The sequence below is a fragment of the Limulus polyphemus genome, unplaced genomic scaffold (genome assembly GCF_000517525.1).
Source record: "Limulus polyphemus unplaced genomic scaffold, Limulus_polyphemus-2.1.2 Scaffold1, whole genome shotgun sequence".
In the NCBI taxonomy this organism is placed as follows: domain Eukaryota; kingdom Metazoa; phylum Arthropoda; class Merostomata; order Xiphosura; family Limulidae; genus Limulus; species Limulus polyphemus.
In genome coordinates this window covers 3,558,290-3,576,633 of record NW_013665611.1, presented here as the reverse complement: position 1 = coordinate 3,576,633, position 18,344 = coordinate 3,558,290, and the positions used below count along the sequence as shown (strand labels likewise).

Below are 18,344 nucleotides of genomic sequence, written 5' to 3'. Positions count from 1 at the left end.
ACTAAAATACATCTTAGTTACTAAGCTTGATGAATTATAGTGGAATTCTATGGTATTGATGTTGTAATTTATGATTTTTTTAGTTATTCAAATGCATATATATAATCTATAAAAAATATTTTGTTTCATATCCTCCACGTGCAAAATCTTTAAAGGCTTAGCACCCTACATCAAACAGCAATCGAGTACAAAGGTCGTAACTAGAAGAGACAATTGTTTGCTTTACTTCTTTATTTACTGTTCTTTGTTTTAGGAAAAATAAGTTTAAGAACTTATTTCAAAAATAGCAATAATATATATACTAAAATAATGTAGTCTACTAAACCACAGCCAAGACAAGTTACCAAAGGTCAGTTTTATATTATTTGATAAGGTAACATGAGTGCACGTGAGCCACACCATTGTAACTTCTATACTGTTAGCCAGACATGGCTGAAAGGTCAATATAGTAAAAAGAATAAATATATAATGTTATGAGATTTAAGCTATTTAGTCTAAACATTTATGGTTTCATGTTATAATTTGTGTTCATTTTTGAATGGAAGAGGCATAATTTATATTTATTTCCTAATTTTTTATAGTGGCTGCAAGATCAGTCAAATCTGCCAAACCCATACAGAGATTAATTACTGAAAATAACAGATAAAATATAAAATTTTTCTTAAGAAACATTTGATAAGTATCTCGACATTATAAAGATTTTGCATTTGAAATTTGAAAATTTTATGATACTTAAAAGTATTTTTAATCTTAAAATGAACATTACTTTGCACGATAGATAGGCAACATGTAAAAGTAAAAAATAGACATGAGAAAACATTGCTTTATAAACCTTAAGACTTAATAAAAAGATATGATATTTTGCACATGAAAACATTGTAATGTTTACTGATAATCAGCCTTCATGGGAGCTTCTGATTCTCTTATTTTTTCTGTGGGATTGGATTTGTGATAAGTCTGAAGAATAGGTTGGCTTTAAACTAGGTGCTTTTATTCACTTTATTTGCCTTTGTGTTTATATGTTAATACAATTGTCTGTTTATTTTAGCATATCATGTTTCTTCTGTTTAAAATGTTGTATTTATATTATTTTATGAATTTGATGGTATGAATAACATTCTTAGTTTTCCTTGAAACCAGTATGAGTTTAATTAAATGTTTTCAATATTGGTTGGGAAATTTTAGCTTTATTGCTATCTAAAAATATGATCATCCCCACTATGCCAAGAATATGGCACAATAATATTTTTACCAGGTAAATAAAAAGTTTGGTTAATTATAAAGCTGATGAGCACCATCTAGGGCCCCAAAATTCTTTCAGATTTCTCCATTAACTCTGCTAGACACAGATTTTTATGTCTTAAAATATTAATTCCTATATGGTACATTACCTCTGCTCACATGTATAGCTATTCTTGTTCACTGCTACCTCTATGCACAAAAATGTTTTCCCATGTCACAAGCCTTGAGCTCCCATGTACCTCACGATCAATGTGGTTCAATTGCTTCTTGCATGTAAATCATGTGACAACCTTCCACCAATAGGAGTGCAACACACCCTCCTGATGCATGTGTCTATTACTTCTCATTAGGCAGTGATCGAGTGCAGACGTTTTCCACTTGTGCTCTTTTCACATTCATTTTATTTTTGTTGCAAAGTAGTGATTTCCTTGAATTATTATTTAGCTACAGATAGTTCTTTCTGTAGTAGTTTGTCATGATAACTTACCTTTGTTTATTGATTTTTTCTTCTCATTTTGACTTCTTCACGGTTTAAAATGAATTCAAAAGTTTGTGTTTTACACCTTCTGATATTATTACCACTACTTTGAGTGTCATTACGAGCATCAGGTCTGAGGATATTTCAGCTATCATTCATTGGGAATTTGATACCTGTCATTTTTGCCTATTGTATTTCTGTGCATCTAAACTGTTGAAATGGGTGCTGGAAATCATTGTCTTCATACATTAGATGAATTATGGAAAGCAGCCCAGGAAGAGTGGTGTGCTTTGGACCAGACAACTTTATGATCAAGACTTTTGCAATGGAAACTACACTGTGGGACTATTTTAAAAATACATGGTGAGAGATAGACCATGACAGGAGGTGATGACATGAACTGTAACAGTACAGTAAGGCACCAAAATAGGCACTGGAAAACCATTATTCTTGAGCAATAGATGGATTATGGAAAGCATGCAGGGAAGGGCAGTATGCTCTGAATATGACAGTGTTATGACAGCTTTTTTTCCAATGGAAACTATGCTACAAAACTATTATCAAGACATGGTTGTCAGACAAAGCATGACTGGGCATGGCAACAAGAATTATAACAACGTGATGAGGGTCCAAAATCATTTTCTTATAGTGTGCCTAACTTCTATACAACTTGAATTTAATGTGAAATAAGTGCACATTTTTAACATAACTGTTTATATTGTTTTTATAGTTTCTAGTCAAAAGACAGTGAAAATTTGAATTTTCTGTAACTTTGTCTTTTTTTCTCACATTTATCAAATATATATTGAATATGTTTCATCTTGGCAGTATATATAACCTGCATCATGCTGTACTATACATTCTTACCCTTTTAGGGCACATCATTTTTAACTTTCTTCATTTCATAGTGATGTAAAATGTCTGCATATCTTATTCAATATCTCTTTTTTACAGATGGGCATGAAAATGAAGCATTTGGAATCAGGACAATAGCTAACAACACAGGAGAAATATTCACCAAGAAACAAATAGATAGAGAAGAAAATGATCACTACAGTTTGACTGTTAAAGTTGGGAAGTTTTCACCATCCTCTATTCAGCATGTTTCTAAGCCTTATGACCCAAGTGATCTTACAGAGATTCAAGTATATATAAATATAATTGACATTGATGATAATCCTCCAATATTTGAGAAAACTAATAATGTTCTTGGTGAGTTTTTAAACAATTTCTTCTTGAAAAGTCTTACTTGAGAGGATATAACCCATAAAAATTCGTGACATACCAAGTGTAAAAAAATATAAAAGCAGATACATGGAATAATTTAAGAATGCACTTGTTAAAATTATTTATAAATAGAAGAATAGTATTGTATAACAATGAAAGACAAAGTCCTGAAATGGACATGCACCTTATGAACTAATTTAGATTTCCACTCATAAATGGAAAAAAATGGATCATTAGTCTTCATGTTTCTGTAAGCTTTGAATCAGAATAATACATGGAGAACTGCTGTCACCATGTCTCTCAACTTCGGGCATGATTTTTCTTGTTTAATTTTTTTTTAACACAAATGTATACTAAGAAATGGCACAGAGCTTTATATGCATTTATTTAAACATAATGATGTAAATTTAAATGACACTAAATCTTTTCTTTCAACTTTTGTCCACTTCCACTATGTCTTCTTAAAAAAAAGATTACTTTTGGAAAAAAAAACCCAGTGACACAGCAGTATGTCTGCAGACTTACAATGCAAGAATCTGGGTTTCGATACCCGTGGTGGGCAGAGCACAGACAGCCCATTGTGCAGCTTTGTGCTTAATTACAAACAAACAAACTTTTGGAAAATACAAATCAGTATTTGATCTGATCTTTCAATTCCAAAACATTTCTACCAAATTTGGTGTAAGTATAAGCCATTTTGCAGAATAATTTTATTCTATAGTCAAGGAACTTGATGTACACAAATTTAATTTTCATCAAAAAAATATTTTTTTCCTTGGGATAGTACTTAGAGCTTTAATCAGTTTTGACCAAAATTCGTCAATTATATATATATATATTTTTTGGGGGGGGGATAAAATTTGCCTCAAGTAAAATATCAGCCAAGCATGAAAAGTTCTGTGTTTGACAGTAGTAACACAAAAGTTATATAGGGTAGTATTAATTGATGCAGTACTTCCCACATTTTTGACCATGAATAGCATCTAACTAAAATATTCTAAGAGTATTATAAATAGTTTAACATTAACAGTAATGTTAACCCTTTTGCTGCATTGTGCCATGGAGCCTATGCCATGACATGTACATAGGTGTGTATTGTGCTTTAGAATCTACACCATGTACTAACCTTCTTTCCCTATGTTCTCACACTGATATATTTGCTTTGGTTATGTATATAATGCATTCCAGGGGATCCACAAATGTTCTAGATTATATGTGATGCAGATCATGTAAAAAAAAAGTCAATGAGTCTACCACATGTCTTCAGCAGAATAATTTGATTTCACAAAAATTTTGAGATAAATCCTAGAGCTTCTCGACATTTAATACTTTTACTTTTGCATCTAATATTACTGTTTAGCCATGATAAATGTAGAAAGAAAACAATATCAACTATGTTTTCACTTGTACAAGAATTCTCCTTCCCTATCATCCAAGACAAACCAAAAAAATCATTTAAACAACATTTTTAAGCCTACTGCTCACAGCTACCTATTTTATTCCTCTTGATATATGAAAACAAGATCTACACTTTACAAGTATCCAGTATCCACAACTTATATGAGATAAAACTTAGAGCTTCTCAATTATTTACTGCCGAACACAACAAAAAGATGAATGAAAATGATTTCACAGAACAAAGTGTTATACCATGAAATTACAAACAGACTATTATAGTGGATTTGAAAGTATATAATGTAAACAAAATTACCAAAAAATGTTCCTTAAGGGTAAAAACACTGATGTTACAATGAAGGTTTAATCTCTTAAGTGTTTTATCTTTTAGTTGGTTTATAGTTTGATGTGAACAAAATACTCATTTGTTTTATACACTTTCATTATTTTTTCAAAAGGTATTCGAGTCAACACTGCAGTAGATACTCAGCTGCTGACCCTGTCGGCTACTGACCCAGATATCACTTCAGGATTGATAACCTACAGTATAACCAATATTACATTCTACAGAGTAAGTTAATATCATCTTTGTATAACTAAAAATAACATACTTTATTGACCAGTCATATTCTAAAGAGTGTAAAAATGTATGTTCAGCATCTGAATGAATATCTGAAATAGACATTGCCTTTTCATTATGTATATAATCTAAATATTCACATGTAGGAAATAAACTAAAATGTTGAAACCTGTATCTACAAATTCAAATTGATCTGTTGAAAGATTTATTTATGTATTTATCATATGCTTTAGTGTCAATGTATATGTTGAGGAAATATGTTCACCATGCAAAAGAACCAATGCTACAGATGGTCAGTTCACAAATTGATCAGCACTTAACAGGTTATCTAAATTAGTGTAAGTGACCTCACTTTTATCTGTTATACCACCTAACATCAAATACAACACAGTGAAATATAATTAAACCAAGTTTTGATTTGTAGATGTAAGATTCCTTGAAGATGTGGAAACGATTGCCTGTTGTTTATCAAATGATTCAGAGATATAATTGTTCAAGTAGGCTTATTGTTATAGAGCAAGGAAAAAAAAGTGCTCTTTAATCACAGTATTGTCAGGATTAGAAGTTCAGTAACTATGTAGCTCCCTGATAAAAAAAAAAAAAACAATAGTTGATGAAAGGCTGATGATATTTGTAGTCACTGATGATTAGATTTAGATCCAGTTGTTGCTACTTAAAGCTAGTAATAAATTTTGATTTACTCTTCTGCATGCCTTCTAGATGGACAGACCAAATGCTTCAATTTTTGTACTTCAATTCTTGATGCATGCTTTATTGTTATGTCTTTAAAATATGCTTTTCAAATGTGGTTATGAAGTTTAGAGTGTTTTAAGGACTAGTAATGACCACTGGCTTATCTTAGTAACTTATACTAACTTATCTCTGAATATGTAACTTAAGAATAAGCATTTTTGGATGTAGCTGGATTAGAAGTAATGAATTTTGTAAATCAATGTATGTTTCAAAATTACTTCGTTCGCTCTAATAATATGCATGTGTCAGAAGAACTTAAACTGCTTAATGATTGACCACAACTTTTAATAGGAAACAATTATTCCATGGTCTAAAGTGTACTGTAGACTTAATATTAAATACTGAACAATATGGGTAGAAGCTTAAGCTGAAAGCTCAAAAATAATGCATGTCGGAACATCTGTGCCATCTTTGTACAGTTTTAAAGAAAAGTAGAAATATATGCATTACCAGACTACAAAAGAAAATTTAAGTAAACCCTAAATGAATCATTGAGGGGAATTTATGGCCAGTTTTGGAATTAGGATATTGGTAACAAGAATTATCTGCATCATATGAGCATCAACAAAAGAACAGAAGTAGCTCAATACAAAAAAGCTTTTTTTCGTAGGCTAAACCATCTTGATCACAAAAATAAATTCTGTAACTATTACATACAGTCCTATAGCCTGTATAGTTTTGGATTTTGAATTGAGGAATGTAATCATATTAAAATTCACCAACTTCAGCTTTAAACCTCTCGCTACAGGTCTTCCTATGGTTAGGGGTCAAAGGGCATGTCATCACATTTGTAGAATTACATTCAAAATTTTTTGAACTACTATTTTATGTCTTTCGATGCATTTGGTATGAAATTGTGGATTATAATTCCAATTTTAATATTATACATTAGTTAATTTTTAATTTAAAAGTAAATATAAAAAAAATCCTAAATATCAATTTTTGTATGTCATGTGATATGTTCAATGCAGATTTGGTTAAAATTTTATGTTTGTGATGTCCAAATACAAAGTCTATAGTTTTTTATGAATTAAAAAGTCAAATTACAGATATTGACGAGCTAGAATATAAAATATGTTTGCTGATATATCACTATATTTAGTAAATTAAACACAGTGGCCCCACCCACTTCTTCCATTTTTGGAAATACTTCCTTACATACAGCTGCTTCGCTCTTTCATAGCTTTATGACCAATCAAAAGCTCAGAATTTCCCCCATGGGTTTTCTAAGGCTCTTGAAAGTGGAAAATTCCCAAATTTTTTTCTTTTTGTCTCGAATTTGAGAAGGAAAGGGTAAGTGACAATATTGTTTGAAATATATTTTTTAGACCCAAATACAGTTTAATTACTAAACCTGATAAATTATAGTGGATTTCTGTGGTATTGGTATAGTAATTTATGATTTTTTTTTGTCATTTCAAAATGCATATATGAAACCTAACAAAACTATTTTGTTTTACATCCTACACATGCAAAATTTAACAAGGCCTAGCATATTACAGCAAGCAGCAAATGAGTACAAAGTTCGTAAATAAAAGAGATCATTGTTTATTTTACTTCTTTATTTACTGTACTATATTTTAAGAGAAAAATAACTGAAATTTAAGAATTTATTTGTGAATAGTAATAATAATAATAATATTTATATGTAATGTATTATGACCAAATTGTGATTGTCTTTTACAAAATACTGGTCCACTAGAACAAAGCTAAGGCTGGTCACTTTGTAAAGGTCAGTTTTATACTATTGGATATGGTAACATGAGTGCAAATGTGCCGTGTCATTGCAACTTGTATAATGTTAGTCAGACATGGCTGAAAGGTCAATAAAATAAAAATGATAAGTATATATATGTTTAGAATAAACATTTGTGGTTTTTTATTTATAATTCGTAGTCATTCCAGAATGAAGAAAAGCATAATTTATATCTATTTCCTAATTTTTTATGGTTATGAGGTCAATCAAAGCAATCAAACCCATACAGAGATACAATAGTGAAAATAACAGATAAAATATAAAGTTTTTATAAACAAAATGTTTGATAATTATCTGGAGGTTATTAGAAGGTTATAAAGATTTCACATGTGAAATTTTAACCTTAAAACTACATGTTGGACAGTCAACATTCTAAAAAAAAATGAATGAGCAAATCATTACCTAAAAAATCTTAGAACTTAATAAAAAAATCTGATATTTTGTGCACGAAAGCCTTGTAATGTTTACTGATAAACTGCAAAATTTCGTGAAAATATGAAAACTGTATTAAAAGTTTTATAGTATGAAACTATAACAAGCACAAAATGGTTACGAGGTCAGTCCCTGGTGCATAATAACTTGGATATTCCTAAAACTTTATTATTTGTCTAGTTATAGTCCAATTGTGTGTATACTAAATTAAATGTTTATTCAACTGTATTATTGAAACAACTAACTGATCTGCTTAGTATATAATATCCAACAAGAGTTATCATAACTATGAAAAGTATTTGAAACAATTCAGATTTTATATTTAAATCAATTTTCTTATTATCTAGTTATGAACCACTGATGTAAGTGAAAATGATTATTTAAAAATAACTGAGGTAGGATACAAAATGGAATGATTACAAATATTGGAAATAGTAAAGAGAAGTTAATAACATGGTTAATAATTGTGATAAAATTTTTGATTTTTTAGTTATAAATTAAACTAAACATTCTGATTTGTAACTCAAAAATGAAGCTGTGATAATGTGAATTTTAAACGAAGCAGTCAGCCAAATTTGTAGGTATAAAATTGCTATTTACATTACATATCTATATACAAGCAAATCTTTTTGTGCCACTTATTTGTGTATCAGTCATATTTTGTACTACCTGTTAAGAAATTTGAGATTATGTGTAATTCATGTCACTCAGTAACTTAATACTGTATATTAACTGATCACATGTATCTAGTTGTGGAAAAGTTAATTAAAGAAGAAAAAAAAAGCTAAAGTTAACTTGTATATATATAAATTCTATAAAATAAAAATTATATACTTATCAAATGTTTTGCTTCTAGCATACCTTTGTTTTCTTTCTGTGTTTATTTCTTACATTATGTTTTTTGCAAGTATTAGATCTTGCACTGCATTTAATCCTTTTTAGTTTCTTTTTGTTTTTTCATCAAGTGATTTTCATTTCTACTCTTAATATTTATATTGTAAATTTAGCCTTCCACACAAGAGAAAGTAAGAACAAGTGGAATTTTTGATATTGACCCAAGATCTGGTGTCCTGAGCAGTAGGCAAGCTTTTGGCCAGTATGTTAGTGGATACTTTGTGTTAGTGGTAGAAGCTCGTAGCTCACCTGGTAGCAAAAATGTTGCCTATGCTGAAATTAGGGTAAATACATTGTATTTCTTATCTTGTAATTAAACTTTTAATATTTCCATAACTGATATAGATCTGAATACAGTTTTATATATCTATCTCAAATTATTAACAGTTTCAGCAACAGTTATTAGACTCATGACTACACGTTGTCCTATCTTCCATTTTTGCTTGACATAAAAATACTTTTATTATAAATCTTATCCACGTATATTTAAAAAGTTTTGTATTATTTACATGTTAGTGCTGTTTTGTTAAAGAATGAATAATGTTATTGTTTTCTACTGCAGATTTATGTTTTACATGACAGAGATCTACTCAAGTTTGTCTTCTACAAACGACCAAATGAAGTCCAAAATATAATACCCAACCTGCAGAAGTAAGTACTAGATAAATAAACATTGGTATTACTGATAAATTTTTTAATGACTATTACAGTAATGGGCTGATGATGGCCCAATGGTTAGCATGCCAAACTATAGATTTCATGTTCCTTGGTTCATGCCTTGTTACCATTAAAAAAAACATGTTTTGTGCTTTGGTACCACAGGTGCATTAGAAGACTGACAGTCAAATCTCACTATTCAGTCTGACAAGAGCAGACCAAGAATTAATGTTGGTTGGGGTTGATTAGCTGTCTTACTTCTAATCTGTCTCTTCAATGATAGTGACAGCTAGTACAGACAGCCCTCATTTAACTTTGTGCAAAATTCAACAAATTGTGACAACAATGAAAAAAAAGTTCCATAAATTATTATGCTTTTTTTTATAATTAATGTGATAATTAATTCTTCTCAGTGCCAGAAAATAAATAAAATTGTGTACGGTAATATTTTTCAAGTGTTAGTTTTATGTACCATTATCATGTTAAACTTGATTATATCTTGAACTAGTTCATCAGAAATTTTGACATATCGAACTTTTGTAATGAGATATGGGTCTAATATGCTCTTTCCATTCAAATGGTCATTGCAAAATTTAGTTTTTTTCTAACTGCCTCTTCAATACTAAGAATTAAAACAGTTTTATTTTCTTACTTTGGAGTATAAATATAGTGTCATGTTTAATAAGTTTCATTCTTTATTTTGAAGTTTCATGTCATGTTTCTTTGATCATTTATCGTAAGCAACTTGCCAGATGGATAAATAAGTACAGAAACCAAAACATACACACATCATCATAAAAAATAAATAATCATATCATGAAGTTCTAAGTTGAGTGGTTCCTTTGTTTTTTGTCCTTAAATGTTATTAGAGCAACATAACAGAATAATAATTGAGCATATAGATCAGATTATAAAAGTATTCCAAATTATAGTCATTTGTGGACATACAAGTTTTATTATTTCTTAAAACCTATAGTAATGAATGCAAAATTTCAAGTAATTTTGTAAAAATATTGAAGCCAAGGCTTTTAAGTGGTGCACACTGTCTGAATTTGTTTTTTGTCATATATCATAAACTCTATATATAAGTGCTGTAAAAAGTTTTTCTTTAATATGATATAAAATTATATTACTTTCTTTTATTTCTACATTATTTCATGAAACATTTTCAAACTGACTGAAACATCTTGTTATAGTGATACATTTTGTATCAGTGAAATTAAGACTGCAAATAGCTGCTTCAAAGCACAGTGAGTCATGGAATTAGTTCTCTAGTAATGTATGTAGTTAAGAATTGAATTAATGTTCTTTAAAAGCATAAGTTAATTTCACTATAGCATTTGATACATAATCACAAGAATCCTATTCATTAAAGGTTTTGAAGTTGAGGACTTTTTATTTGTAGAGATCTACAAGTAGCTCTGGCACAACCTGTTAGTCTCAATATATATGACACACAGTTTTACAGCAGAGGAGATGGAAGTCTGGACTTTGAGAGGTTAGGCATTTTCTAAAAAAGTTACATATTTTTACTCATAGTAATTATAAATCTTTTAAACTGTAAATCTTATCAAGATAAAAAAAACAATAACAAATGTGTAGACAAATTCTAGAGATTGTGGAGTGCATGGCTGTCTGGAATAAAATTGTCTGTTCTACTTTTACCTTCTTTGTTTCTGATCATATTAGTATTTGTCTCTGTATCATAGAAGAAACCGTTAAGGAGAACTATAGCCTGCCTATTTGATTATGAATTTGATAACCTCCATTTCTCATCTGCAGAAATGCCAAAATTGGAAAGTTTGCCTGTCCATGCAATTGTTCTTTTCTGCATTTTCATTTACAGTTTTTTTGTTTGAAATAATGATTTTTATAAAAGTATTCTTGTCTCACAGTGTATTAAGTAAATGCAGATGATTGAAAAAAACCTTTGACTTTGATTATTTTACTATTGGGTAAAATACATGTCATGATGTGAGAAAGACAGACAATTTAAAATGATTTGAGGTGTTGAGACATACTTAAGAAACTATGGTGCTCAAACAATGCGTAACTGAAATTAAAAGTGAAGTTTCTTAAACTTTAGGTTGTCGAAAAACTTTAAACAAGGACATAAGTAAACAATAAACTGACATTGTGTTTAATGTAGGTGTTTCCTGTTTACTAAAACAGTACAGAAGTAAATGTATGACAGCTTTAAATACCACAATGTTTTCAAACACTTATAAACAAACTTATTGAAAGGTAATATTTTCTTCAGATGTAAAGTCATAATTCTTTCAGAAACATGTGAAACAGGTTTCCACTCAGGGCTGTAACCAGCTTTGAGGATACTGAAGTCATACCTTAAGTTGTTTTTTGGCTTCCTTCACTCACTTATGTAGACACACACACACACACAGGTAATTGGAAATTATAGCTTGAAACCCATGTTTTCCCTGGTTGAATATTGGCTATGGCCATGGTGGCGTATCCATTATAACATATTTTTTTATTAACTAAACTCTTTTTTTTTTCCCTGGTTATCTTCTTTTAGACAGAAACATGCTAATAAATAAATTAAAAATAAAATGAGTTGTTAAAAAGGTGCTTTACTAATAACAATTAGTAGGTTAACTTTTTTAGCTCAACTGGTAGAGCACTAACCAGCATGTTAAAAGTCCTGGGTTCAGTTTATTCACATGAAATGCAAAAACTGAATTTTTACAGGTGAAACTGTTCAGAGTTTATGTATTTTGTTTGTCCTTTTAGTTTCGTATTTCTGTATGAACTTGGATATTTTCAATGACAATGGAAGTTTAAATTAGCACATAAATAGGGAAATCTTCTATAAAAGGAAATAGAAGTAGCTTTTAGTGAGGAAATGTTGTTTTCAGGGAGATTGGATTTTCATATGAACAAATAATTTACACTGGTATGGCATAACTGGACTGAAATAGGAATGTGTTTTTCTTGGCACATAGAAGTGGTAATCTTCAATACTCATTTTATTTGTATCAATATATGACATTGCAAATAAAGCCAGTATAAAAATACAAATTCTTATATAAATTACTGGCCAAATATATGAAATAATATTCTATTTTATATTGCTTTTGTATTCAACTTGTTACATATACCATGAGTAATTTTGTGCACTGAAAGTGAGGATGATTGTATCAAATATTCTTCATGTATGATTAATATTTTTAAAAAGGTTCACTGTTTATTTTCCTTTAATACTAGAAATTTATATGTCTTATAACTAGAAATTTCAGCACATTTCTATATGTTAGTTTTTCTACAGAAAAAATATTTATTGTGCTTTTATTGATTATTTATTGAAAATTCCTTGTACTAAGTGACCTTTATGCCAAAACATTCTGTATTTTTCATATATACAGCACCAGCTCATGTTTCCAGCTGCTGGAAGATAATGCTATACTTGATCCAGACAAAGTACTCAGAATCCTTGATAGGAAAACCTCAAGCATTGAAGACTTGTATAAAAACTACAGTATTATAGCAGTAGAGGTGAATAGATTATTTTGTAGTCTTCACAATTCTAAAACTTTAATTGATAACTTTTTCTTTGACAAAAAAAATCTTGGTGAAATAATGTGGGAGGATAATCAGCATTTTCAAAACAAAACATGGTTATATTGGCATCTTGACTGAAAAAAATAACATGGTGTTATATATTTTACTTGATAGGAAAGCTTATACCTAGTGATACTTAGCTTGTTTTCTTTACAGTTTGTTGCTTTCAACACAGCCTTGTTTTTAAAACAGTATGGTCTTAACTGTTGTATTCATGTTAAATAAGTGGCACAGAATTTCATTGTATGTTTTTCTACAAGTTTTCACTCTATATGAGGATAACACTGATAAATACTTGTGCTTTTCTCTCTTACTTTAAGCTTGAAAGAAAATGTGTACTTTTAGTACAAACATAAGATAATTATACATTGTACAAAATAATTTTCATTATTTTTTGTCATTTTCACTGGAAACTTAAATAGTGTATAAAATAATTCAAACTATTTTAAACAATGTAAAATTAAGTTTAAATCATGATACTTGTAAATTATAGAAGGAATATTACAAAGGTTATCGTTAAAAGTGAAAAAAGATATCCATACTGCACATGAGATCATACAGTAGTCTTTCACAATATTTTATGTAGTCCTTAGAATACATAAAAATTGATGTTCTACCACACCAATTGTTTTAATTATAGGTACTTGTGATCAAGAAGTTAATTATTATTTTTTAATATTTTACTACCAGTGAATGTTCACATAAAGGTAGTGGAAGATCACTGATTCCAGAATCAAAGTCAATACTATAGGAATGATGAGTATATAGATTATGAATCTAAAAGGTGTCTTTCATCTCTCTTTTTCTACCTACTTTAGATTTGAACTGAATTTTGATTCTTGAGAAACCAATTTTACTGACACAATGGTTAGGCTGGTTGAAATGTTGGACTGCAGGGATGTTATGGTTAACCTCATCGAAATGTTCTCTAAATACTCAATATTTGATGACGAGGAACCCACTTTGAGACTAATAATGGCTGGAGACGGCTTGAATGGGTAATGAAGAATATACTGTATATATATATCCGTGTCAGTGTAAATTACTTGTACCTGATGATGACAAAACCTTGTCGAAACATTGTACATTTGCTATTATGTTAAACTTATATTAAAGTTTTTCTTCATTACCCATTCAAGCAGTCTCCAGCCATTATTAAATACTGAATATGTCCAGCATACTCATTGTGATTTTATGCTGTTTCAAAATGAAATAAGTTTTGATGTATTGTGTATGTAATTTCTTTGGTAATATTAGTAATTTTGAAATTGACTGTCATGGAAATTGTCAGTAATTTCTATGAACTTGTTTTTACAGTGTTACCTTAGGATGGTACCTTATTCTGTTGCAAAGTGCAGATAACTTTTGCATGAATTTGGGTATTTCTGAAGTTTTTATTCTTTTAAAAGGAAGCAGTAGAAGTTTGAAGAATGATTTGTTTTAAACAACTGTAAAGTTGGAGGTAGCATGTCAAATGTTTTGTGAGAAAACACTGTGCTGTTGAGTTTGGGACGTTGTGTAACCAGGAAAGTGGTAGCACTGCCTATGTAGGATGGCTCGGATTGTTCATCAAAATGTTATTTTACATATATCCTCAATAGGTCATCAGAGTTTTACAACATCATACAGTGTTTCCTTTTATAACAATATCTATGTAATGACTGAGGCACAAGTCCTGGGAATGTCTGTAAATATCACAGCAAAACGTTTGAATTTCTCGTTATTCTTTATTTTGCTTCTTTTTTATTACAGGATAACTCAATGATTTAACCAATTTCACTGAGGTGACATAGTTTCATAAGTATCATTAACTAGTAGTAATTAAAAAGAAATCATAATTCTAGTTTAATCAATGTTATCATTATTCCTTGAAGTTAGCTTTCTTACAGAAATTTGGTGTTCCTTTAAAAAGCTTAAGTACAGGGTGTAACAAGAATTACTAGCCAATAATAGGTAAACAATAAATATTACAGTTGGGACCTCATTGTATTTATAATTTGGTTATAAATTTAACCTTCCCATGTCTATTGAAACACTGCATTGAAAAACTTTTCAAAAAAAAAAGGAAGTAAATGTAGGAATGGCTAATATCAATCCTTCAAAAACAATACAAACAAGATAGTAGAGATGGCATTTGCATCATCTCTACATATTAACACAGGCAAAAATTAACATATAGCAACATATATACACACACATACATACACACACAACTATTCAATCACAACTGAGTTTTGTTTATCCTATTTTTGTCTGTGAACATTATACTATACTGTGTGCCTGTGCTATTATGTAGTGATGATGCATGTGCCATTCCTACTATCTTGTTTGCATTGCTTTTGAAAGTTTTTTTTTGAAAAGTTTTTCTTTACTTGTACTACAGTGAGTTCTGCTTGATTCCTAAGTACTAGATTGTGTAAGAATGATTTTTTTTACTGAGTAACGTTAGCATTTTCAATCTGTCTATAATTTTAGTCTTTGTAGACTCTTTTATTTTGATACCTTAATGGTGATCAGTGAATTGCCTCAGTTTGCTTTTCAAGTTAATAGCAAAAATAAGAATTAAATGTTTGATGTCAAGGAAGCTCTTGTTGGAGAAACTAAAACTAGAATTAATGACGGAAATTAATTTATAAATTAAAATAAATGACATGAGAAGCAGAAGGTAATGGATGAGGCAGTTAAAAGATAAAGTAAGATGAAACCATCTCAAAAGTATATGTTGAAAGGCATGTAATGTGTTTATCTTTCATAAATAACTAATGGTTTATGATTGTTTATATGACTTGTTCTTCACCCTTTCATTTGTTTTAATTTTTATTGAAGAATACTGTCATAATTAGTTTTTATTCTAATTACCCAGACAGTTAGTTTTAGACAATGGTACTAACAATATTTTTGTTGTAGCATTGTCTACCAGGCAAGGCTCCATACAAGATGACCTGGAGTGAAGTCTTTGTCCTCATCATTGCTTCTCTCATCTGTGTTGTGGCTTTTCTAGTTGCTGTGTTAGTATGCTGTATGTATGCAAGGTAGAAAACAAGTTGGTTCTCTTTTCTCTAAAAAAATTAATTAAGTTTATTAATAAATATATTAAATAATGTTCATCAAAAACGTAGTGAAGAATAATATTATTGTAATTTAAAATGGTCTTCAAAAATAAATAGAAAACACTGCATAATAGGAATTGGTATATTTTTGTAAAACATTACTTTTAATTTTAGGTATAAGAAGATTGTGCGGAAAGCTCGATATTGTAAGTAATCACCTCTTCGTTGGCATAATATTATTCTTGTTTCAAAGGATGAAATCTGTTGTTACACAGACTTGATTTTATTAAGTTATTCTCATCTGTGGAGTTAAAGAGAAGTTAATGGTTTTCATCCCCACAACAGAAGTTAAAAATATTAATATAAAAGTAATTCATAAAATAATAGTATAATAAATGAATAAGTCAGTTGAAAACTAAATATTCTGTAATGTTATAATAAGTTATTTTACCAGTTTAATGTTGAAAATATTTATTTAATGTTTTTTCTTTCAAGTAGACATGAAACCCACTGTAGAACTTTTAATCTTCTTTGGTTAATATTTAATTTTTAATGCTACATAATTCACATTGGATATTCAAGTTCACTAAGCTGTTAAATTGTTAAATTACATATTTTAAAATATTAGTATTGCACTTTTCCTATAATTAGCATTTTTTATTTCAGATAACCAGATTTCAGTACCAGTGCAAGGGTAAGAAATCTCATTATTTATGAAAATTATTTTTTATTATTTTAGTAAATGTTCTGAAAGTAAAATAGTTAATAAAGACTATAGTATCTGTATGTTTATTTGGTCTCTGTTGATAGGATGCTTCTCTGGCTGTGATTCTTATTTTGTATAATCATCATCTATATATTTAGATTATTCTACATATTATCAAATTATCATCAGACTTTTTATTTAAAAACGGTCACAGTTTTACATATACAATTCAACTTTACATGGCAGAAGTATCAAACAGCTTGTAATACTACAAAAGAAATAGAGACAAAAAACAAGGATGTACATTAAAATAATACAATAAAACGGAATGTAAAAAGCAGAAATAAATCCTGAAACACTAGAACAGATGAAAAGTTTCAGTATTCTTCTCAAAATAGATAAATAAAAATTAAACAATAAGCTATGTGGTTATATACAGCATGGTCACAAGTAAATAGACACCACCTTTACAGAAAAAATGAATTGATATATTTATAATTTAATTAATATCTAGTAGATCTTCCTTTCACTTTGTGGAGTTCGTTGATCCTTTGGGGCATCATGAGAATCATCTCGTCAATTTTAGATTGTGGGATTTTCGCCCACTCTTGTTTCAAAACTTGGAGTAGATCGCTCTTTGAAGTTGGTTTTTTTGGTTGTTTCTTGACTTGCCAGCTGAGTATGGCCCAGAGGTTTACGATGGGGTTCATGTCAGGAGATTGGCTCGGCCAGGGCAACTTCTGGATATCATTTTCTTCCTGCCACATTTGGGTGTTTCTAGCAGGTGACACGGTGCTCCATCTTCTTGGAACAACGTTGTGTTCTTGTTCACGAAACCCAAGGAATAAAGTGGCAAGAGTCCTTCCTCCAATATTTCGACGTATTTCGCAAAATTTATGTTGCCAACGCACTTCACTAAGCTCGATCTCCCACCAACTCAAACAACTCCCCAAACTATCACGCTGAAACCACCATGCTTCACAGTTGGCTGCAATCTGTTGAGCCAAAACTCTTGGTGAGGCATTCTCCAGACCCATATCCTTCCACTGTCTGAAAATTGAGCAAATCTTGATTCGTCTGAGAACAATACAGTCTTCCAAAAGTCCAGTGGCTTGGTCATCATATCACTTGCTCACTTCTTTCGTCTGACTGTGTTGGCAGGTCTTAATAAGGGCTTCCGTCTAGCTGCTCTGCAATGTCTGGGTCCTCCTGGTCCATCGGAGAGGACAAAAAGAGCTGTCAAGAGGATCATCGAAATGGCTCCCAGATTAACGACTGCAGAAGTGCCCAAAGTTGGTGGGATGAGCCCAAAATCTGTTCAACAGATTCTCCACAGATTGGGTTATCATTTTTGTCCTCTCTGATGGACCAGGACGACCCGGACGCTGCTCAGTTGTTTCCTTGCCGCAACAGAATCATCGTGCAGTTCGGGAAACAAAATCCCGCTTTCGACAGTCCCAAATTCTGCAAAATTTGTCGCTGCCTTATTCCACCATCTGCTTGATCAACTATCCTTCCTCTGACAAAATCTTACAATTCAAGAGAACCTTGAGTTCTATGCATGTTGTAGCACAAGATAATTAGTGTGCGGACCA

The 18,344-nt window shown here is 30.3% G+C and overlaps 1 protein-coding gene across 1 annotated transcript in view; it reads left to right on the top strand.

Moving 5' to 3' along the window:
* Positions 1–18,344, top strand: part of LOC106461215 (cadherin-23-like) — a 93,407-nt gene that overhangs the window by 70,319 nt on the left and 4,744 nt on the right. The window contains exons 31-39 of the mRNA XM_022389753.1: positions 2,675–2,932; positions 4,801–4,913; positions 8,871–9,041; positions 9,320–9,408; positions 10,820–10,912; positions 12,798–12,927; positions 15,901–16,025; positions 16,218–16,249; positions 16,710–16,737. Of these exons, the coding sequence (XP_022245461.1) occupies positions 2,675–2,932; positions 4,801–4,913; positions 8,871–9,041; positions 9,320–9,408; positions 10,820–10,912; positions 12,798–12,927; positions 15,901–16,025; positions 16,218–16,249; positions 16,710–16,737 (1,039 nt within the window). The remainder of the gene's footprint in view (positions 1–2,674; positions 2,933–4,800; positions 4,914–8,870; positions 9,042–9,319; positions 9,409–10,819; positions 10,913–12,797; positions 12,928–15,900; positions 16,026–16,217; positions 16,250–16,709; positions 16,738–18,344) is intronic.